The 23,921-nt window shown below is 38.2% G+C and overlaps 1 protein-coding gene across 1 annotated transcript in view; it reads left to right on the forward strand.

Annotated features, from left to right (window-relative positions):
- The window catches only part of LOC136254619 (uncharacterized), a 281,340-nt gene that overhangs the window by 18,635 nt on the left and 238,784 nt on the right, over positions 1 to 23,921 (forward strand). Inside the window, exon 2 of the mRNA XM_066047363.1 lies at positions 4,620 to 4,688. Within this exon, the coding sequence (XP_065903435.1) occupies positions 4,625 to 4,688 (64 nt within the window). The 5' untranslated portion in view covers positions 4,620 to 4,624. The remainder of the gene's footprint in view (positions 1 to 4,619; positions 4,689 to 23,921) is intronic.

Consider the following 23,921-nt stretch of genomic DNA (forward strand, 5'->3'; position numbering starts at 1 on the left):
TAAGATTAAATTCTCGCAAAGATCACAGCCTATAGTTCTGGTGTGCTTATTTATTAGTGATATAAATTTTATAGGCGTTTATTTTCATTAGGACGTAATTACTCGCCCCTCTATTGTCTGTGGACATACTTGCCATTTCTCTACCATTCTCATTTTATTTCACAAGAGCTTGTACTGATGCGGGGAGGGTCGGGCTTCTCCGCTTGAATTAGCTTGAAGTAGATCAAGATACTCTAATAGAGCAGTCAATCACTCAAAGAAAAGCAGGCACATTTCTACAAGCACTGTATTTTAATATTGTAATTAATGTCTGTAAGTAGCTAGAAATTTAACTACACAATGCAATGCTCGGCAGAAGTTGTAACTATGCTGTAACTTTGATTGCTGTATTTGTGACTGCTCTATTAGAGTATCTTGATTGTTTTTGATGCAGTGCAAGCTGAAAGGTAAGGGTGTACTAGATAAAAATGAGTGTTAGTTGACTGCAGTTACATGCCACTAAAATTACAGTTATATTTTGATATTCTGTCACTATTCTAATTTAAAAGGGGTTTCTGTCAAAACCATGGAGATCCACCTGCTGTTTTCAACAGTGAGAGTATGCTTATTCTAATAAAAAGGTTTGAAACCTCACCCAAAACAGCTCATAGCTGTAAAAAAGTGTGCGTCCAAGTAAAGCAGAGTTAACTGCAACAAAAAGTGATGATATCATAGTGCGGCCACTTGTGAGGTATGAAAGTTGTAAAATTAATATTACTCAGATAATGCAATATTATTGTCAAAGTGTTAATGAGAACTATGTGATGCTGCTAGTTTTTAAGTGTGTGAGTATCTTCATAAATGCTACACAAATTTGATTCTTAATAAAGCAACGTGTATAGATTCTCTGATAGCAATAAATAGTTTGAGTTTGGCTGCCTTTCCTTTGTTGATAGCATGGCTGTATGCAGGAAAGGTGGCCAAACTCAAACTTTTTATTGCTATCAGAGATTCTATACACGTTGCTTTATTGAGAATCAAATTTGTGTGGCATTTATGAAGATGCTCATACACTTAAAAACTAGCAGCATCATAGTTCTCATTACTTGGATGCACAATTTTTAAACCAGGTGCGCCCACAGCCAGCTGAAGGCCAGCTGTGGGGTGTGCACCTGGTTTACCAAAATTGTTTTTGTAAAAGTGTGTGTGTGTGTGTGTGTGTGTGTGTGTGTGTGTGTGTGTGTGTGTGTGTGTGTGTGTGTGTGTGTGTGTGTGTGTGTGTGTGTGTGTGTGTGTGTGTGTGTGTGTGTGTGTGTGTGTGTGTGTGTGTGTGTGTGTGTGTGTGTGTGTGTGTGTGTGTGTGTGTGTGTGTGTGTGTGTGTGTGTGTGTGTGTGTGTACCTATCTACCTATCTATCTACCTATCTATGTTTGTCCGTATGTACATACGTGAGCAAAATCATTAAATGGTAAAAGCAGCTTTTACGTGTGAGAAATAAAAGCGAAATGAAGTCTGTACTAACTTACACACTGGTAAACTTTGCTCTGAGGTGGTTTCTTTTCAGTGGTTTGAAATATGGGTCTCCTCAGACTTTGTGAATTACCTTCCCTTCGGGTTTTACAAGCGTTTAACAATTGAGAAACAACAGTGTAGGCCTCGTAGACTACCAGGAATAGCCTTTCCGGATGGCCGTTATCTAGATTCCTTTCAAACTAACAAAAAAAACACTCCTACGATAGTTACTCCATCTACATAGCAATTTTCAGGTCGTTCCTTCGAGGGGTTTACCCTGTGCCGGCTGTGGGTGTGACAGACTTTCGACCTTATTTCATGCAAATAAATGGTCATAACTCTGTGAATGTTCTTCGGATTCCTACCAATGTTGGTACTGAGATCCGCCTTAATAAGTCCCTTAAGCGTGCCAAATTTCAGCTTGATCGGAGTACACATTCGCATTTTATAGCAGATTTTGTAAAGCATGTGAAAGGAAGAAGCAAAAATAGAAGAAGAAAAAACCCATAATTTGGCCACTCGTATCTTGGAAATGGCTGGAGTGATTTTCTTCAAATTTGGAATGTGTACTCCCCTACCTAGCCGGCACTTCTGTAGCAAATGTGGTTTCAATCAGATAAAGGATCACGGAGCTACAAAGGTGTGAAAATTGCATTTTCTTTCTTCCTGTTAATATACTCATGGTGTGGTGCGCCGGCTTCTTGGGCCATACGACACACTACTGTGTGTCTTGATGAGGCAGACCACCCATGCCCATGTTACAAACATAATACTCCACCTTGTTTATTCTCCATGCCTTCAGGCATAATATTTATGTCAATAGGCCTGCAAAAATAGGGCATGTGGTCACAAACTACACCCCATAATGTGTACTGTATAAGAGAAAATTATTGTTTGGACAGAATGACCAATCGAAAGTAAATTTCATTGGCTATTTCTGAAATTGCATGGCCATAAGATAGAGGTGTACTATCCTGGTGTGCAAAGTACAAGCCTTCTAGGGGGTCTGGGCCCCCAGGATATTTTTAAATATGAATACTCTGAGATTAAATCCAAGATCGGTTTCAACTACTTATGTATCACTGACTTCTATGCAGTACTACATACATTTTACAGAGAATTAATTAGTAATACATGTACAAAATCATAAACCATGATAGTGGATTCATAATAGGGATCACCCATGATTTTATTTTTTGCAAAAACTCTAATAGAATATACACCTAAAAACCACCTTGGAAAGCGACTTCCAACTCATAACAGCCCTTTGGTGGTTATTTGCAATGAGTATTGGTCCACTAGTAAGTATCAAGTGAAAAGGGAACAGTATGTGTATTAGGAACAAAAAAAATTGCTGTTTTGTTCATGTGACTAAATTTTGGAAAATCACCCATATTGGCATGCATGAAATAATTAGAATTTCATTTTTAGTGTGTTATTAAGAGCAGGGAACAGTTTTGAAAATGTTTCAAGAATTTTCTTATAATTTAAGGCATCGAGAAGGACTTAAAACCATCAACAAGTAGATTTGCATTATAAAGTTTGTGATTTGATCATTAAATATGTTAGGTGTCAAATGCACCCATATGAGTGGTTTTCCAAAATTTGGTCGCATATTATTCATATTCATATTATTATTATTATTATTCATAAATTATTTTGTTTCACTCATGTACAGCAAAAGTTATCCACTTCTTCATACTAAAAACTATATAGTCATGTTTACTGAGTACTTCCGTGTGTCTATGACCTATTAATAAGCCAGATCGCCAACCACCCTACACCTTGAAAAGTTTCTAAGTTCACTTTGCCATTCACTATTAGCAGCAGTTCCATACAGTTAAGAAGCCATATAACACTAAAATTACAGGATTCCATTGTGTAAGCGCCTTTGAGTTTTGTTGTAGCGTTAGTCAAGGTTGAAAGCTGAGAAGATCGCACATAGCGTCTCTGCATAGTGTGTATAGTCTACTTATTCCTGTAAGTGCACGATCATGATTTGCTACAAGTGACCATACTAGCGCTCTCTCAGAGACATAACGAAGTGATAGCACTGATACCAGAGATTATTCATTGCTATGAATATAGTTTCTAGAAACCATATTTCCCTTCCACGCAAAACCTAAAGTTGAGTGGAGTTAGTATATTAGTCTTGTTAAAATAATCTAAACTATTTGTGAGAGCCATAATTGTCTGACCACATTGTGTAAGCAACATGGCATCCTGCTGCTGATAACTCATGATTTACGCAGCTACACAGTATCTGACTTTGTTGTTGTGAATTATGTGTGTGCACACAGATTAGTACAGTCTACAAACTAACTGTGTTATGATGTAGTATATATGTGAAACAATTTAATTTATTTGAAGATGCCACATATTGTATGTGGAATGCAATATACATTCATAAATGTCCACAGCATAGTTCTCACTGTAGTATACCCAATGGTTACAATGCAACGCACTCTGCCCAAACTATATAGGTATCTCTTTTCTGACGTTATATCTACTGTACACCATAATTTTTCTCAGTATAATAATTGTAGTCCATGCACCCCTGGAAAATCTGCATGTGTACGGTCTTGGCTAAAATGATAAATACATATACACTGAATGTTTAATTCATATTTATATCTTTGTCAGAGTTCCATGGCTTGTGATGAGTAGCTAGCTCAGTAGCATACCATCTGGTTAGTATTCATGAACACTGCATGAAGATACTGGTGTCCTGACACATGTAGCAAGACAACAGCTGCTGATGCAATATTAGGAATGTGTGTAATGTACGTGTATAGACTTGTCCACAGCCAAGAGCAGTCACATAAATACTCTAATAATGCAGTCAAGTGTGTCTGATAATAACAAAATGTACACTGAAGTTGACAGTTACTAATGTAAATTGCTATACATATCTCATTATTATCACTATCAACAAAATAAATCCACTACTGGATTAATAAAAAGTATACAAACTAGATGAACAAAAAATTAACAATTTTAAAAAGGGGAATAGGGATCACTGAAAAAAGCCATGAAACAAGAAGGGATTGCTGGGGTGGTATTGTAGATGCATAGTAGGTCAGACAGTAGTAAAATTAATGTCTACATAATAATATTATGTTATGTAGGAAAGATGAAAATGACATTATTGTTGTGGATGCTTTTGTCAGCAGTTATTAAAGTCAACTGTCAAGAAGGTTAGTCAATACTAAAAGAGTGTACATTATCTAACTCTGTTATATAAAAATTCCATTAATGTACATAGTAATAGGCTTCTTGAAATGTTATAATACACAGTAAGCTGTTCCAGTGTGATATCTTCAGATGTGTATATCACACAGTATGGTTGTACTGTATATTATGGATCATGGTGGTTTGGGTATTTCTGGCCAAAACATCACCCAATAATCAACTTCACAATACCATCCTGGTGTCTGGCAGTATTGGTTAGGTATAATAAAGCCAAAAAGTGCCTTTATTACGACCCTAAATGCTTCCAATAAATTGCTGGAATTTTTTTCTAAATTTATTCAATTGAATTTTCTACTGATTGAATAACTGCCTGCCTGCCTGCCTGTCTGATGCCTTCAGACAAGTATAACATGATAATGGCTAAGGCTACCGGCTTGATTTTTTCACTGTTCAACGTCTCTTCAGCCTGACAAGTGTCTTTTGGCATACTGCAGTAAGTACAATGCATGCATCATGGACTTACCTGTATCCTCCTTCGTGTCCCATTTGTTTTTGCTGACAGCCAAATATGTTGATTCATAGTAGCATGATGGCTTCCCTACATTTGTAAATAACAATCAATCCAATCATCTGTATTTCCGTGACTGGATTGATTGCAGAGGCTTTCTCCCATTGTTCTTCATTTAGAACACTTTGAAAAAATGGGCTGAACAAAACAAAGCATAATAGCCACCTACTTTCAAGTCAATAATTGATATTTGGGACATGTGTTTAGTCAAAAACAATACCTCTGGTGCCACCCTTTCTTTTGTGTAGGTATACATGGGTTCATCAGCCACAATAATGCTACAAAAATAAACAAACAAGTAAAAGGTAGAATTTTAAGTTTTATTAGGGACCATAGAAAAAAAATGAGCACATTTAAACCAAGTTAATGTAGGAACTATTACATTAGTTAGAAATATTAGTGAGCATAACTGGAACTTGCACATGCGCAGTGTTCAACACATGCCTCCTAGTGAGAACAGCGTGACTCGTTAGTTGTTAAGGGTGAGCCATCATGCCACAGACAGAGAGGACAAAAGGAAGACCCCAGCAAATTTAAACTTACGGGTGAGCGTCTTCTCCTTAGCGCCAAACCGGAAGAAGGAGGATAGACGGGAAGCGTCTTCTCCAAGGTCTTCTCTGAGCGCAACAGTGAAACCAAGACAGAGGATAGAGATTGGACAACACGAACCCCTGGACGGTGGGCACCGCTCTGAATTTTAATGGAGGATTGGCATCATCGATGGGTGTGTACTACATGTCAATATGCGTTGATAGACTGTGACATCATACCGGCATCGTAGAAAACATCTCGATACAAGCAGCGCTGGATCGAATGGCGATAAAGGTAACTGATCTAACACCCGTCTCGGTAAGTAGTGGTGATGGTGTTTTAATGTGTTAAGCAATGGCTATATTTGACATTTCCATTGGCAGCTGCGTTCTTATTACAAGTGGTGTAATAGATATATATAACATTATGTATAGCATGGATAGTTTTGCTTCTGCGCACAGACCTGTCACCCAGAGAAGTGTTTTCAAAAATGTATTTACAGCTAATGACAGGGGTTTACTAACAACAAAATCATAACTCACTGGAAATAAAGTGAGCAATAATCATGCTACCTATTACCTATGTACGTACCTTCAAAACAACCCATACCTTCTGTAGTGTTGTAATGGTAATATCAGAAGTGGCTGATCATGAGCTGCCTTTTCACCATAACTTTGGATTGTGGCTTGTGGTAATACACTGTGGCTAGCAGGTTATGAGTCTACTTAGCTTCCAGCCATTGCAGTACCACTACACTGTTACAGTAAATTAGGAAGTGGAGTTTATGCTGGTGATGTGCTGCTCGTGTTTGCTTGGTGTAGTATGCATAATTCTGAAATATATGGATCATGCCGGGTGGCATGCCATTGATATGGGCTTCGTACTTCTGAATTTGCATCATGGGAATAGGTTTTCAAAGGGTCGGGCATATAGGCAATTTGTTTATGGTTTATGGTGATCACAAGGAACAAAACATAATGATTGACTCTTCATGATGGTCAGTTTCTGAGCAGCAGGTTTGATTGTATACAACCAAATAACGTTAGCGTTATAAATATTACTATTGCTGTATTGTGTGGTGAAACAAGTAGACCCTTACGATTTTGAGTGGGCATCAGTAGACCATTGCACAACAAAAGACATTAGCTTAACCTGAAAAGTAGAAATAACTGCACCCATAATCTTTTTAGTTTGATACATTTGCAGACAGCTGTTCGCAAAGGACTAGGTAACAGCATGAGCACATAGAATAAATAAATATTATATCTTCAGAGCACATCAAGTTCACTTATTACACCAGTATACATGATTACTTGATTAGTCTGTGTTGTGTGATGAAAGCCATATTCCATCGACCCATAATTGTTAACACCAATTTCAATTATAGTGATTCTGAAATGACTAGATTTTATCACCAGGAGTGTGTATAAAAGTGGGTAAATGTGTTGAGGAAACTGGTAATATTAAGGTGCTTCTTTGGTGTACCAAATATACCTATGTACAAGGCATTTACTCATGAAGTTGTGGTGCTGGTTCTTCAGTATTTGTAATAGCTTTTAGTAAAATATGTTCACATAGCGGATGCTGGTACATAGTATAGTCCCTAGTACTGAAATGTGCATTTGTAAGAAATATGGTTAACATTATTATTTGCCTACCTTACTCTTCCATGTTACTTCCTTTAATCATAGCAGTTGTTAAGTATACTGCTTCTATAATTTCTGATTATCCCAGCTTAACTAAACATACATGTAGAGTTGTTGTACTTGTTCAGAAATCTTTGTGATCTTACTCAACACTAGCAGGAGGGAAAAGCGTTATTGTATTAAGTTAATGCCTGTTAATTGTTGCGTATTTAGCACTTGTATGGCTAGCCTTGTCAATGGTACTCTTTCCACCTGCACAATGTTGGTGTCTTTGACAACCTACTGCAGCATAGTAGCAATAAATTACTCAATTATTCTGTTCTACTATGCCAAGTGAGGTACCGTTATTTGGAAACACAGTCTACAGTGTTAGTGTAAGGATCAAAGGGTACCGAAAAGCTCCCTTAAAACTGTTGCGTATCACGATGATAGCAAGAATAGAAGGATTAGCTTCAGACTGGGTGTACTACTGAGATAATATGTGCACTGTTATAGTACGTACATTGCATCGTATTTAATAACTATCCATGTGCAGCTCACTATGTCAGTTATGACCATGACAGTCTGTAATTCCTCAAGCTTTAAATGCTATGCTTTACCTTTGGCTGATTAACAGGAGCACTTCTCTGTAATCCATATAATTGTGTTATGTTTGAGTATGTACATATACTGTGTATTTGCTTATTAGTTGAAAGCAAACTGCAGCTAAACACTTCCATGTCTGCAATCTTGAGTGAGTCACTTGGTGTAGAATATCGTCTGCTTACCAAACAGCAGCAGCAAAGGTAGGTCACCTTCCCCAGCTGATTAGCTATTAAGTGCAAAAAAATAGACATAATACATCATCCTACATAGAACTAAACATAATAAATACAGTGGTAAACAGCTTGTTATACTAGGCAAGTATGTCTTGGCGTCCATGACATTTGTAAACCTAAATTACTTAACGAAGTACAATCTACAGTGAGAATTACACTATACATTCTACAATGCATTGCTCCCTTCCCATACTGCCATAGTATGATTTCCCACATGGGCTCTGACTGTAGATTTGCTCCTGTATGTGTAATTATACGCACGATATGCAATTTAAATGAGATATGCCAATGTCAGCCTACAGTATCCTTCTTTCACCTTTACCATCTGCACTAGCTACCATGCACAGAAAGCAGTTATCACCTATCAGTAAACTCTAATTCAGCCACCTAACTCAACATACCACAAAGCTCATCAATCCACCCATGCATAGGAGATATTGTGGAGTGACTGAAGTGTAGGCGAGGCAAGAAATGTGTTCTGTCCATTTAGTGAAACATTGCTATCAACCTACCCTCCATGATGATGATTCATGTTGGTTTAGGTGTCCAGCTATCCAAAAAGGTACCATTTACCTAAGGTTTATAACAAGGGTGTATTCTGTGCTATGCACATAACAATCTTCATTTACTAATGACTCCACTTTACACTGCAGATCTGTACATCCTCAGTTGAAACCCAAGGCTATGAGAGCCTCCAATCAAAAAAAAAATGAACGTTCGATTTGTTATTATTCCTCGCTTCATTGATTAGTCATACAACAGCTGTTCTTATCGTGCACACTGTCAATAAAATAATTTTATGATTAGCACCACAACCTTCCAATGATGCTATATCAATAGAATGTAGATGTAATCATTACCACAGACACCCCACAAACTAGATAGCCAATCACCACCGCCAGATTCCCTTCAACTACTATACAGAAGAAGCTGACATACTGAAGTAGCATGCTGGCTACCTTTATCTATGCTTTTCATACATCACTGAGGCTATCTATCTAATTGGTTTTCTATTCCTTAGTAATAAGAATTAGCACACTGGGACCACTACCTTGTTTGCACCCATAGTTAACCATTCACGTGTTTTGGCCATAACACATACTCAATGTATCTTCAAATTTTGCACTGCTTCATCAGAAACGGTAATGTTGCATCCTGGCAAAACTGCAGCTGGTATTGATGGGAGGCCTATTCCAATTGTATCCTGATATCAACCCTGCTGTACTACCATAGTAGTACTATATAAGAGCATGTATGAAGATACTCGTATTGCAGATGTGTGCATGCATACACCTATGGGGTACATGCGCGTACATTTATATTATATTGTGTGTGCTCTAATGATGCTGCTTGTACACATGAAGAGTTGGTTAAAGTAGAACAGTCACTACTCTAATAGAACAGTCATTTCCGTAGTAGGCTTGTATATGTGTATATGTAGTAGTATCACCCAGGGTCCTGCTTGGGTGGAAAGTCATTTCCCATGCCTTTTTATGGCCGGATACACCCAAACTATGTCAAAAGTCTGAAAATCCCCTTTTGCCATTCAAAAGTATTCACCAACCCATCTAATATACATATAACTTCCCAATTAAAGTCCCAGCCTACAATTTTGGTTAGGTTTTCCCATGGCAGACAGAGTCCTTGCACAACTACCAACCCCACCACCATCAGATGATGGTGGTGGATAAACCAATCAGTAACACCTGTGTGGGACAAAGATTGGTGACAAGTACAGGTATGTTAGAGGTGAGTGAACTACATTAATAACGAAACAAAGAGGGTCACCTACATCTGCAGATATACTGGTGGGTATTTAATCCCTGATTCAATCTATACCCATGACTGAATTAGGGATTAAATGTCCGCTAGTATATCTGCAGGGAGTAAGAAAATCTTTGTTTTATGTTCGTACAGCATGTAGTACATGAGTTATAAGCGCTCATTCATGATGTGGTAGAAATAAAGTTTACTGTTGTCATTTCATTGTTGGAATGGCCTTATCCTTTGTCTACACAGAGACATACAGGGAAAACACTATCCATGCAAACACAGCCAAGCTGTATAAATAGGATGCAACCTTCAAAAAGCCTGGGTGAAAAAGATTGTGAAATTAAAGGAAGTGGCCATGAAATGGCTGCAATGATGCTAATGATAAATAATGGCTTTACGCATTATTATTGTTGTTATTATTAATATCATTGCAGCCATTTCATGGCCTCCACCGTTGATTTCACTTTTTTTCACCAAAGGCTGTGCCCTTTTTATAGAGCTTGGCTATTTTTGCATGGATTTCACTTTTTTGTATATGTTTAAGCATTGCTGCGAGTACTACGTATATGAAAAATAAAGCACAAGGCATGCTGCCAAGTGCTTTATTATTCATATAGCACGAGCAAGGCAATGCTATAAATGATTTATGGAACTTTATAGTCGTGTAGCTTCACCATACACTAGGACTCATAATTAATATGCGTTACATGAATTATTAGAAACCTGAATGCACACAAACTGGTTTAATAAAGTAACTCGTGCATATAGTTTGACTTGATGGTAGACATTCATCATGTATTTTGATAGGTTTTGGCCACAACCCACATTCGATTCTATTGTGACACAAGGTGAAGTATTTCTGTGATATCTCCAGGATTTGTCTGTTTACGTTAACAAACGTAACAGCAATGTTACCTTCTCCTACCCAAAATCAAAGCATTTAGGTATGTCTACAAAAGCAATCCAGTGGTATCACTCATGTTGGCTAAGGTGATTGCAGTGCAGGCTATCAGCCTTTACTGGCTTGGGTGATTAGTTGTACTGACTTGGGCTATTAGCCTGCACTAGAGCATGTGGGCAACTGTGCTTTATTGCCCACAAAGAGTGCTTTATTGCACTGCAAGGAGTGCTTTAATCATACAATAAAGCACTCTTTGGGAAATAAAGAACTGTTTTCCCAAATTGTACCAATTCATTACCATGCAAAGCCAATTTATATTGCTATAATTTTGTGCTTGCTTGTTCATGGCTATTATGAAGTTGTAATAAATCTAATCCAAAACAGCCAAGCTGTAAAAAAGGGTGTGGCCCCCAAAATGACCATGGTGAAAAAGATATCACTTCTTTTTGTATTTCTATACACCTATGGCCAGCTTTGGGGTTACTTTAACCTGTGTTATTTTTCTTTATTACAGAAAAAGAAGAAAGACATTCAAAGCAGACTTTTCTATATTAACTATTTTTGATTTATACAAATTTTGAATTATTACTTGCCATTTCTTTTCTACAGGATAACTTTTTGTAGCTGATCTCCACTGTGTGACTTGAAATGTTGCTCAACTCTCTACATGGTTGCATCAAATGTAGCTGAACTCTCTACGGGGTAAATTAGTTGATATCTCTACAGGTGACTAGTTTGTAGTTGAACTTGCTACAGGGTAACTTGTTTCTAGCTGATTTCTCTACGTGGTGACTTGTTTCTAACTAATATCTCTACAGGGTGACTTTTTTTGTAGCTGATCTCTATAAACGGTGATTTTTCGTAGCTGAACTCTGACTTTTTTTAGCTGATCTCTCTACAGGGTGACTTGTGTCTGGCTGATCTCTCTACAGGGTGACTTGTATCTAGCTGATCTAACAGGGTGATTTGTTTGTAGCTAAAATCTCTACATGGTGCCTTTGTTCTAGGTGATCTTTCTATGAGGTGACTTATTTCTAGTTGATGTCATAGCTGATCTCGCTAAAGTGTGATTTTTTTTGCAACTGATCTCTCTATGCGGTGATTTGTATGTAGCTGAGTTCTCTGCAGATTTTTTTGTAGCTGATCTCTCTATAGGGCAACTTGTTTGTAGCTGATATCTATAGGGTGGTATAGTAGCTGAATTCTATAGGGTGGTAGCTGTATTCTACAGGGTACCTTATTCCTAGCTAATCTCTCTAAATGGTGACCTGTTTCTACCAGAAGACAGCCCTAGAATCAGCCAAGACGAAGCTCGAGCAAGGTATGAAGGTGTTGGCTATGAGGCAAAAGCACATAAAGATTGCCGACTGCTCCAAGCACGGATGGGGCACGGTTGCTCACTATCAGGAAGATCCCTTAGCATCCACCCCAAAGACAATAAAGAAATAGAACGAGCTGAGAATAAAGCAGAGAAGGATGCAAAAAGAGAAGCCGATAAAGCACAAAAAAATGAGTTTCAAGTGTCGAGGTGGAAGTGGAGGTGGAAAAAGGAGGCGGGTTCAGCCATACCCAGGTGAGCATCAGGCTCCTGGATATTATGACAGAAGGGAGCAGTGGGGGCCCCCACCTCCCATGGTGCCTCAGAGGCCCTACAGAGCAAGAGTACTTGGACCTTGTTTCCAATGTGGCGACTATAGGCATGTAGCCAAGTTCTGCTCAGGACCGAACAGACCATATCCTTTTTCTCAGCCTGTGGTAAGCAGTGCTGTAGTGCATGAGCCTAGCACAGGGCTAGATGAGTTGTCCTTATGTTGTGAAATTGTCAGTAGTGTTATTGCCAAGTCAACACACATTTTAGAAAATTCATAATAACACACAAGTGCTTTGGTCAATGTACTTCAAATTCTGAGGGCAGTAAGACAATAATACAGTACATTTACAGTCCAATTTTCATATTGATCAGATAAAAAAGCAAGGAGTTATGCATGCACAATATTTCAAAAATGCAAAAGCGATTTGTTGTCATGCGTGTAGTGTAAACCGCTAGATGGAATAGCTTGAAAGTTGATTTGTACATGAAGTAACCATCATAGGGCAAACCTATTGTGGTTTGAAAGAAATTAAATGATAGTCATGCGGAAATAACAAAAATGCTAACCATTTTAACAGGCACAGAATCTTATTTCTTGAATAAAAATAGTTTGTTGGTATTCCTACCACACAAACCATTGAAGGGAAAGAATTGAAAATTTCAATGTAAGTGGATTAATTACTGTAGAAGAGGCTTAGTTGTTGTGAATAAATCAGAATAAAGTAAATATATTAAGAGAACCAACTCCATGTATATGTACAGTATTGAATTATCTTATTTTCTAGGATCGATTACTTCTGGAGCAAGTGCAACAACAAAGCTTGAGTTGCTCAATAGGTTTGTGGTAGTTGTTAGACCCCTCCCATCAGAAAATAATCAAAATCATCGGCTAAATGTATTACAGAACTAGCTTGGCTACTCCTTTCTACTTACCATAATTACCTGTGTCTGTGTCTACTTTACATATAATCAATAAGCACCTGTCATTGTCATTACTGAAATCTATTCAATAAATATTTTACCTACTAAAAGCCACTCACTTTGTTTGAATCAATGAGTTCAACTATTAATTGCTATATATATGACCAGATTTTACAAAACCAATACAAATCGTACATCAGGAGAAATCCTCCAGTAGATAACTACACTATCATACTACTAGTTTTGACCCTTAGTACTACTCAAACTACTCAGTGTTGGTTTCAACAGACATCTTTTCTGGGTAGTGTGTAGAGCTCAAATTGTGGTTTCTGGTCTTGTGAAAGACCTGGCTTGGCAAGAATCAGTGGTTTACTAGATTACAGGGCCTGTGCTGGCTCCTTAGTGGCTGATGTGTAGTAAAATTGACAGAAAAAAAGCATCTGGCCAACATTATCAGACTGTCCACCAGTGTCTGGACTCTAATTGTGACCCAGTCTGACAAAACCGGGCTTATCGCCTATTTAAAAGTATCGAAAATGCCGGTTTTAAGTATTTAGTGTGTTGTAGCTCGCCAATGGTTGAAGCTATGTGTACCAAATTTTCACACGTTTTACACCAATTCCTTACCTTCCAGAGCATCCACAGTGCAAGTAGCCAACAACTAAGTTTCCCGTCATTTTAGATAGTTTTTAAACTGAGGTTGACTGTAACAGGCGAGCTGCAAATTGGGTGGGAGGCAGGGGCCCTGGAAAGCGGGCAAGATGGTGTTAAAGGAAGGCCAAGGGATGAATTAGGCTAAGTTTTGAGCCACTGAGGTCTCAAAATTGTCTAAAATGAAAGGATATTCACAGCAGAGGTACTTATTCAACACCACAGAGCTGTACGGCCACATGCAGTCATTCCTAGGCTGACCAGAGCTCCGTTAAGGCCCCTCACCACTTGTGCGGATCGCCACTGGGCTTGGGAAAAGCAGCCAGCAAAACCAGACCACTCAGGTCTAGCTGATTTTAAATGTGGAATTAGATAGTTTATTCATGTAGCTGTGTGTCCTGGGTGAAAAATTAAATCTGCTGACATGGGCAATAAGACCGGCTTTCTCACAATTGTGGTCTGCCTCCATTTTAAAGCCTATCCCTTGACCACCCCGCCACCTACCACCCCATTGTGAACACTCATGATACTACTTCACATGTCCAATTACTCAGATTTTCCATCTTATTTGGCGGGAAACTCTACTAGCAGCTACAAATATTGTAATCGGTCTGAAAGGTAATAGATTGATGCATCTTGTGTATAAATTTCATACACGTGCTTGGTATCCTTGGCAAGTTATGCTGACTTGAATTCTTTGAAACCGTTTATCTCGAAACTTCTAATGTGCGATTTGGATTATTTTTCCAAAATCCAGTCACATATACAGATTTTCATTTTTGTGTGAATACTGCTTTCTTTGTGGGACTCTATACTGTATTCTATGTTATCTCTGTCTTGCATCTCCATCTTTCAACAGACTCTTTATCATTACCTATGTAACACCTTTGTAATTAATGTTGCTATGTTTTTTGTCTATACTGTTTTAGTGTACTTGTTCATTGAATACGTAGATATTTTATTTTTGTACTTGTTCTTTTTTTTATTTTGGGAAGCACCCTCATGCACGCCTCGAGCCTTTTGGTTAAACCCCCATCCTTGACAGTTCAGTTTGTAAATATAAGAAATAAATAAGTGTAACCAGTGCATGACCAAGATAATCTAATAGTGCAGTCACCCTACTAGAGCATTCAACTACATTACAAAGTCACCCTGTAGAGAGTTCAGCTAAAGTACAAGTCACTCAGTAGAGACTTCACTTACATTAAAAGTCTCCTGTAGAAATTTCAGCTACATTACAAGTCTTCCTGTAGAGAGTTCATATACAAAAGAATTGGAAAGAGTTTACTTTGTTATAAAACACTGCAGGTACTTTATATAGACATACACTGTAAAAATGATTTTGTCAATTTAACAAATTGTTTGTTACCACTGTGTAGCCATAAACAAGCAAGCACAAAATTGAAGAGTAATTATCAGTATTAGCTTGCAATTACAGTTGAACTCTCTACAAGGTGATTTGTTTGCAGCCGAACTCTGTACAGGGTGTTTTTTTGTAGCTGAACTCTCTATAAGGTGATTTCTTCTAGCTGATCTCTCTACAGGGTGATTTGCTTGTATCTGAATTTTCTACAGGGGATTTGTTTGCAGCTGAACTCTCTACATGATGGTTTCTTTGTAGCCAAACTCTATGCAGGGTGATGAGGTTGTAGCTGAACTCTCTACAGGGTGATTTGTTTGTAGCTGAACTCTCTACAGAATAGTTTCTTTGTAGCTGAACTCTCTGCAAGGTGATTTCTTCTAGCTGATCTCTCTACAATGTAACTTCTTGTAGCTGATCTCTCTACTGGGTGACTAGTGTATTTGTACACTCTACAAGGTGATTTGTTTGTAGCTGAATACTCTACAGGGTGATTTTTTGTAGCCAAACTCTCTGCAGGGTAATTTGTTTGTAACTGAACTCTCTACAGAATGATTTCTTTGTAGCTGATGTCACTACAGGTGACTTCTTTGTAGCTGATCTCTCTACAGGATGGTTTCTTTGTAACTGAAATCTCTACAGGGTGATTTTTTCTAGCTGAACTCTCTCTAGGGTGATTACTTCACAGCTGAACCCTCTACAAAGTGGCTTCTTCTGTCTGATCTCTCTAAAGTGTGATTTGTTTGTAGCTGAACTCTCTACAAGATGATGTTTTCTAGCTGAGCTCTCTCTTATTTCTAGCTGATCTCTCTACAGAGTAACTTGTAATAGTCTAGCTGAAGTCTTTACATGGTGGATTTTAGTTGTTAAACTCTCTGAATGAAGACTTATTTGTAGCAGAACTTCTACAGAGTAAATTATTTATAGCTGAACTCTCTTCAGTGTGACTTGTAATGTTCTGAATCACTACAGCAATATATTTGTAGCTGAACTCTCTATAGGGTGACTTGCTTCTTGTTGAACTGTCCATAAGATTAACTGTTTACAGCTGAACTCCCTACAGAATAACTTGCAATGCAATATAATTCTAAAATGGAGTAAGTTATAAACGTAGCTGAATGCTCTATTAGGGTGATTGTTCTATTAGAGTATATCGATCTCGCATATGCTACACGTAGTTGGCTTTGCATTCATAACTCGGTGGTTTATAATCCTATTCTTCTGTACTACTGTAAGGACTTTCTATGATAATTATTCCAGCTACACACCGATTTTCAGGTCATTGCTCTAAGCGGTTTGCCTGGTAGGCATGAAAACTAATAGTTTTTTTATTCATAAAAATCGATCACGTACTTGTGACACAAGTTGGGTTTTATGTCATATCTGGATGGCATTTAACTGGATTCCTTTCAAACCAAAAAAGGCACTCCTACGATAGTTACTCCATCTACATAGCTGTCATAGCAATTTTCAGCTCATTTCTTCAAGCGGTTTACCCTGTGGGCATGACAGACTTTCGACCTTATTTTATGCAAATAATTAGTCATAACTCCGTGAATGTTCATCGGATTCCTACCAAACTTGGTACAGAGATTTGCCTTAATGAGCCCTTTAAGTGTGCCAAATTTCAGCCCGATTGGAGCACTCATTCGTGTTTTATGGTGGATTTTGCGAAGTGTGCAAAAAGAAGTAGAAAAAAAAGCCAAGAAAAAAAACCCCTAACTTTGGTCGTTCATATCTCGGAAATGGCTAGAGCGATTTTCTTCAAATTTGGAATGCGGATTCCCCTACCTAGCCGGCACTTCTGTAGCAAATTAGATTTCAATCGGCTAAGGGATCACAGAGCTACAAAGGTGTGAAAACCGCGTTTTCTTTCTTCCTGTTAATATACTCATGGTGTGGCGCACCGGCTTCTTGGGCCGCACGACATACTACCGTGTGTCTTGATATTACATATTACACAAAGTATAAAGATACTTCGTTAGGTAATAATATTACAGTAACACACTAGTTAAGTAAAGTTAGTACTTCGTTAGGTAATAATTATACAGTAATACATTAAGTAACGTGTTAGTACTTTGTTAAGTAATAATAATACAGCAAGGCGCTGATTAAGTAACACAATAGTACTTCGTTAGGTAATAATATACAGTAACGAGTAGTTATGCACTACTTTAGTAATGCATTATTTATCTGAAGTAACTATCTGTTAGATATTACTGACATTGAAAATGTAGTGTGTTATATTACTTCATTACCGCATTAAGTAATAATATTATGTAATGCATTACAAAAGTAGCGTGTTACGCCCAACACTGGTTACAAAGTCATGCTGTGGAGATTTCGGCTGCACAACAAGTCACTTTATAGCACATTCAGCTACATAACAAATCACCCATAGAGAGCTTATCACAAGTCACCCTGTAGACTGGTTAGCGACATGTGCAACAGATCACTCTGTAGGGAGTTCAGCTATGTAACAGATGACTCTACTGAGAGTTCATCTACAAACAAATCACTCTATAGAGAGTTCAGCTACGTGACATGTCACCCTATAAAGTGTCCAGCAGCATTATAAAATTACTTATAGAGATTTCAGCTACATTAAGCTACATATGTAACAAGTCATGTACCCTGTATATACAGTGTTACATAACATGCCATCCTATGGATAGTTCAGCTACACAAAAAGTCATCCTGCAGGGAATTCAGCTACACACATTTGCATTTGCAGAGTGAATTGGACTTGTAAGACAATCAAATTTTTACAGTATACCATTTTGTGTGTTTAATTTACTCAGTTGTATTTTCTGTGATGACAGGTGTTCCCCACCCATTCTGACAAGGCATTAATACAATAAATACTTTAGGATTAAGGAAGAAAATCCATCCCTCCTGGAGGAGACTGAGTGTGGCCCCGACCAGACATTGGGTGACCTGCAGTTCGATTCCTGGGGCTGGAGGGATTTTTTTCCTTACTTTGGCCCCTTTTCTGTTACACCTTTTCAGCCATAAGTCACTAAATCTAAGTCCTTGAAATTAGGTTAGGTAATCCTAAGGCTGCAGCACATGTTGCTGCAGACCTTCAGTGCTGGTCACTGTAAAGCATTAATACAATAATACAATAATACAAGGGGTGATTACACAACTGTACCTGGTAATTGATTTAGAGTACAATTATTGTACTTCACTTTTCGTGATGATAATTACATTGTTAATGTAGTCAAAGAAATTGCAACAAAATCTGATTACAATCATTATTGCATTGTGTGCATGTATATGTATGTGTGATGCAAAAACCATCTGCAAAGGTTTTAGCATGCAACTTTAAAATTTGCAAATAAGTACAATGAATCTCTCCAAGCACAAAAGTGACTAGCTGAGTATTCGCACATTTCTCAAATTCAATTTTATTGCTTCTTTGCTATCAATGGTAACAAAGGATAGGACAGTAAAAGTTCCAGCCTTTATGGTGAATAGTCTTTCAGTTTGAACAGTAAGAAATTTGATTTACACTGCAACAATATGACAAACAGATAAAGACGCTTAAATAATTGCATCATACCTCATGACTAAAACAAGCTACGAAGTTGGGACATAGCTCAAGGTGTATATTCACCATTAACTGGCAAATTCAACAAGGCATAGTGCTTTCCCTGTACTCCTTCATGTGGACAAAGTAGAAAGCCATTCCAATAAAAAAAATGAATGTAAACTTTACAGTATTTCTATTGCATCATAAGTAAGCACCCATGACTCAGGTACCTTTTGCTCTACAAACACAAATCAAAGATGGTCTGAACAGGAGAATCTGATGGTATATAGGTGTTATTGATTTGAGCTTTGTTTCAGTGTGTACTATGGTGAATAAAAATTTTTTTTTGCAAAATCTATATTTTGAAAACACCAAGTGTTTGCTCAGCTGGTTGCAAATGATAGTTACAATTATGTATGTACCATGAAACCACCTAACTTCAAAGGAGAATTTCAGGGCATATATCTCATAAACCCTGGCTGGCCATGGTACATTTAAGTTAAACCATGGCTGGCTATGGTTTAATTTAAACGTACCATGGCCTTGATATCTGATGAGGTAACGCTGTTTGTTTTTATAAGAATCCTGACAGCATTTGATTGTGGGAGTTTATTATTGCTCACTTGATGAAAACCATGAACCCGATTTTGCATCCTACAGCACTCAGACATAGGCGATTCGACACCCTTACCACCCTATGAGTTGACAAACGGAAGTTTAAAGTGAGAACCAGTGTCATGGTTAATTTACAATTGCATGTCCACATGTTTGTTTATGTACCACGCCCACATTTCGTATATCACGAGGTAACCACTCTACAGCACAGCTTATCCCTCTGGATGTTTAGAAAACTTTGTAAACAGTGTTTAAACGATGTAGCAACTTTGAAACACTTGTTAAATCATAAAATTGAGTGTTTCCGTGATATTCATAGTATTTGCCCATTTATGTTAACAAACGTAACTGCAACGTTACTTGCTGCTGACACATAATCAAGACACACGGTAGTTTGTCGTGCGGCCCAAGAAGCCGGCGCGTAACACCCGTGAGTATATTGACAGGAAGAAAGAAAACGCAATTTTCGCACCTCCGTAGCTCTGTGCTTCCTTGATGAAACAAGACGAATTTTGCTGTGGACATGCCCTCCAACTGCAGCACTCCACATTCCAAATTTGAGCAAAATCGCTTTGCGCATTCCCGAGATATGCGACTTCAACAATTGGCTCAGTTTCTTCGTTTTTTTCTTCTTATTTTTCTTTTTCTTGTCGCACACTTATAAAAAGTGCTATAAAACTCGAACGCCATATCCGATTGCCTTGAAATTTGGCACACAGAAGGGGGATATAAAGGCGCATCTCGGTACCAACTTTGGCTGGAATACGATAAACAGGCAAAGAGTTATGAGCGATTATTCACGAAAAATAACACCAATATGTTGTCACGCCTACAGGGTAAACCACGTATGGGAAGAAGCTGAAAATCGGTGGGTGAATAGGTTAACTATTGAACCTCAAACCTTTTGTAGTTTGAAAGAAATCGAGCTAAAAAACAGGAAGATACAATGAAAAACCCAACAGTGTGTAACAATTATGCAATCGAGAGATTAGCTAATAAAAAACGACTGCTTGCCACGCCTACCAGATAAAGCGCTTGTGGTAATGCTTTGAAAATCGTTGTACAGATGGAGTAATCAACTTAGAAAGGCTCATCAATGGTGTAGAAGAATCAGACTTAAAGCCACGGAGTTATAATACGAAATCCAACTTGGTGCAGCAAGTGCGAGATCGAGATACTCTAATAGAGCAGTCATCCTAATAGAGCAGTCACCCTGAAGAGAATTCAAGAGATCAGCTAGAAACAAGAAACCTGTATAGAGATCAGCTACAAACAATTCACCCTGTAGGGAGATCAGCTAGAAGAAGTTACCTTGTGGGGAGTTCATACAACTATGGAAAGAGATAGTTCAGCTAGAAGAAATCACCTTGTAGAGTTCAGCTACAAAGAAGCCACCATGTAGAGAGTTCAGCTACAAACAAATCGTCCTGTAGAGAGATCAATAGAAGAAGTTACCTTGCAGAGAGTTCAGCTACAAAGAAACCATCATGTAGAAACAAATCACCCTGTAGAAAGATCAGCTAGAAGAGGTCACCTTGTAGAGAGTTCAGTTACAAAGAAATCACCGTGTAGAGAGCTCAGCTACAAACTAGTGACCTTGTAGAGACATCAGCTAGAAGAAGTTACCTTGTAGAGAGTTCAGCTACAAAGAAACCATTCTTTAAAGAGCTCAGCTGCAAACAAATCACCTGTACAGAATTCAACTACAAATAAATCACCATGTAGAGAGATCAGCTAGAAGAAGCTACCTTGTAGAGAGTTCAGCTTCAAACAAATCACCCTGTAGTAAGATCAGCTAGAAGAGGTCACCTTGTAGAGAGTTCAGTTACAAAGAAACCATTATGTAGAGAGCTCAGCTACAATCTAGTGACCTTGTAAAGACATCAGCTAGAAGAAGTTACCTTGAGAGAGTTCAGCTACAAAGAAACCATTATTTAAAGAGCTCAGCTGCAAACAAATCACCTATACAAAATTCAGCTACAAACAAATCACCATGTAGAGAGATCAGCTAGAAGAAGTTATCTTGTAGATAGTTCAGCTACAAGCAAATCACCCTGTAGAGAGATCAGCTAGAAGAAGTTACCTTGTAGAGAGTTCAGCTACAAAGAAACCATCATGTGGAGAGTTCAGCTGCAAACAAATCACCTGTAGAGAGTTCAGCTACAAACAAATCTCCCTGTAGAGAGATCAGCTAGAAGAAGTTACCTTGTAGAGAGTTCAGCTACAAACAAATCACCCTGTAGAAAGATCAGCTAGAAGAAGTCACCTTGTAGAAAGTTCAGTTACAAAGAAACCACCATGTAGAGAGTTCAGCTACAAACTAGTGACCTTGTAGAGACATCAGCTAGAAAAGTTACCTTGTAGAGAGTTCAGCTACAAAGAAACCGTTCTGTTTAGAGTTCAGCTGCAAACAAATCACCTGTACAGAATTCAGCTACAAACAAATCACCCTGTAGAGAGGTCAGCTAGAAGAAATTACCTTGTACATAGTTCAGCTACAAAGAAACCACCAAGTAGAGGGTTCAGCTGCAAAGAAATCACCCTGTAGAAAATTCAGCCACAAACAAATTGCCCTGTAGAAAGATCAGTTAGAAGAAGTTACCTTTTAGAGAGTTCAGCTACAAAGAAACCATTCTGTAAAGAGCTCAGCTGCAAACAAATCACCTGTACAGAATTCAGCTACAAACAAATCACCCTGTAGAGAGATCAGCTAGAAGAAATTACTTTGTAGAGAGTTCAGCTACAAAGAAACCACCATGTATATAGAGCATTCAGCTGCAAAGAAATCACCCTGTATAAAATTCTGCCACAAACAAATTGCCCTGTAGAAAGATCAGTTAGAAGAAGTTACCTTGTAGATAGTTCAGTTACAAACAGATCTCCCTGTAGAGAGATCAGCTAGAAGAAATTACCTTGTAGAGAGTTCAGCTTCAAAGAAACCACCATGTAGAGAGTTCAGCTGTAAAGAAATCACCCTGTAGAAAATGCAGCCACAAACAAATTGCCCTGTAGAAAGATCAGTTAGAAGAAGTTACCTTTTAGAGAGTTCAGCTACAAAGAAACCACCATGTAGAGAGATCAGCTAGAAGAAGTTACCTTGTAGAGAGTTCAGCTACAAAGAAACCACCCTGTAGAGAGATCAGCTAGAAGAAATTACCTTGTAGATCGTTCAGCTACAAACAAATCACCCTGTAGAGAGATCAGCTAGAAGAAGTTACCTTGTAGAGAGTTCAGCTACAAAGAAACCACCATGTATATAGAGAGTTCAGCTGCAAAGAAATCACCCTGTAGAAAATGCAGCCACAAACAAATTGCCCTGTAGAAAGATCAGTTAGAAGAAGTTACCTTTTAGAAAGTTCAGCTACAAAGAAACCACCCTGTAGAGAGATCAGCTAGAAGAAGTTACCTTGTAGATCGTTCAGCTACAAACAAATCACCCTGTAGAGAGATCAGCTAGAAGAAGTTACCTTGTAGAGAGTTCAGCTACAAAGAAACCACCCTATAGATAGATCAGCTAGAAGAAGTTACCTTGTAGATCGTTCAGCTACAAACAAATCACCCTGTAGAGAGATCAGCTAGAAGAAGTTACCTTTTAGAGAGTTCAGCTACAAAGAAACCACTATGTAGAGAGTTCAGCTGCAAAGAAATCACCCTGTATAAAATTCTGCCACAAACAAATTGCCCTGTAGAAAGATCAGTTAGAAGAAGTTACCTTGTAGAGAGTTCAGCTACAAAGAAACCATTTTGTAAAGAGCTCAGCTGCAAACAAATCACCTGTACAGAATTCAGCTACGAACAAATCACCCTGTAGAGAGATCAGCTAGAAGAAGTTACCTTGTAGATAGTTCAGCTACAAACAAATCTCCCTGTAGAGAGATCAGCTAGAAGAAGTTACCTTGTAGAGAGTTCAGCTGCAAAGAAATCACCCTGTAGAAAATGCAGCCACAAACAAATTGCCCTGTAGAAAGATCAGTTAGAAGAAGTTACCTTTTAGAAAGTTCAGCTACAAAGAAACCACCCTGTAGAGAGATCAGCTAGAAGAAGTTACCTTGTAGATCGTTCAGCTACAAACAAATCACCCTGTAGAGAGATCAGCTAGAAGAAGTTACCTTGTAGAGAGTTCAGCTACAAAGAAACCACCCTGTAGATAGATCAGCTAGAAGAAGTTACCTTGTAGAGAGTTCAGCTACAAAGAAACCACCCTGTAGAGAGATCAGCTAGAAGAAATTACCTTGTAGATCGTTCAGCTACAAACAAATCACCCTGTAGAGAGATCAGCTAGAAGAAGTTACCTTGTAGAGAGTTCAGCTACAAAGAAACCACCATGT

This window comes from Dysidea avara, chromosome 4 (genome assembly GCF_963678975.1).
Source record: "Dysidea avara chromosome 4, odDysAvar1.4, whole genome shotgun sequence".
Lineage (NCBI taxonomy): Eukaryota > Metazoa > Porifera > Demospongiae > Dictyoceratida > Dysideidae > Dysidea > Dysidea avara.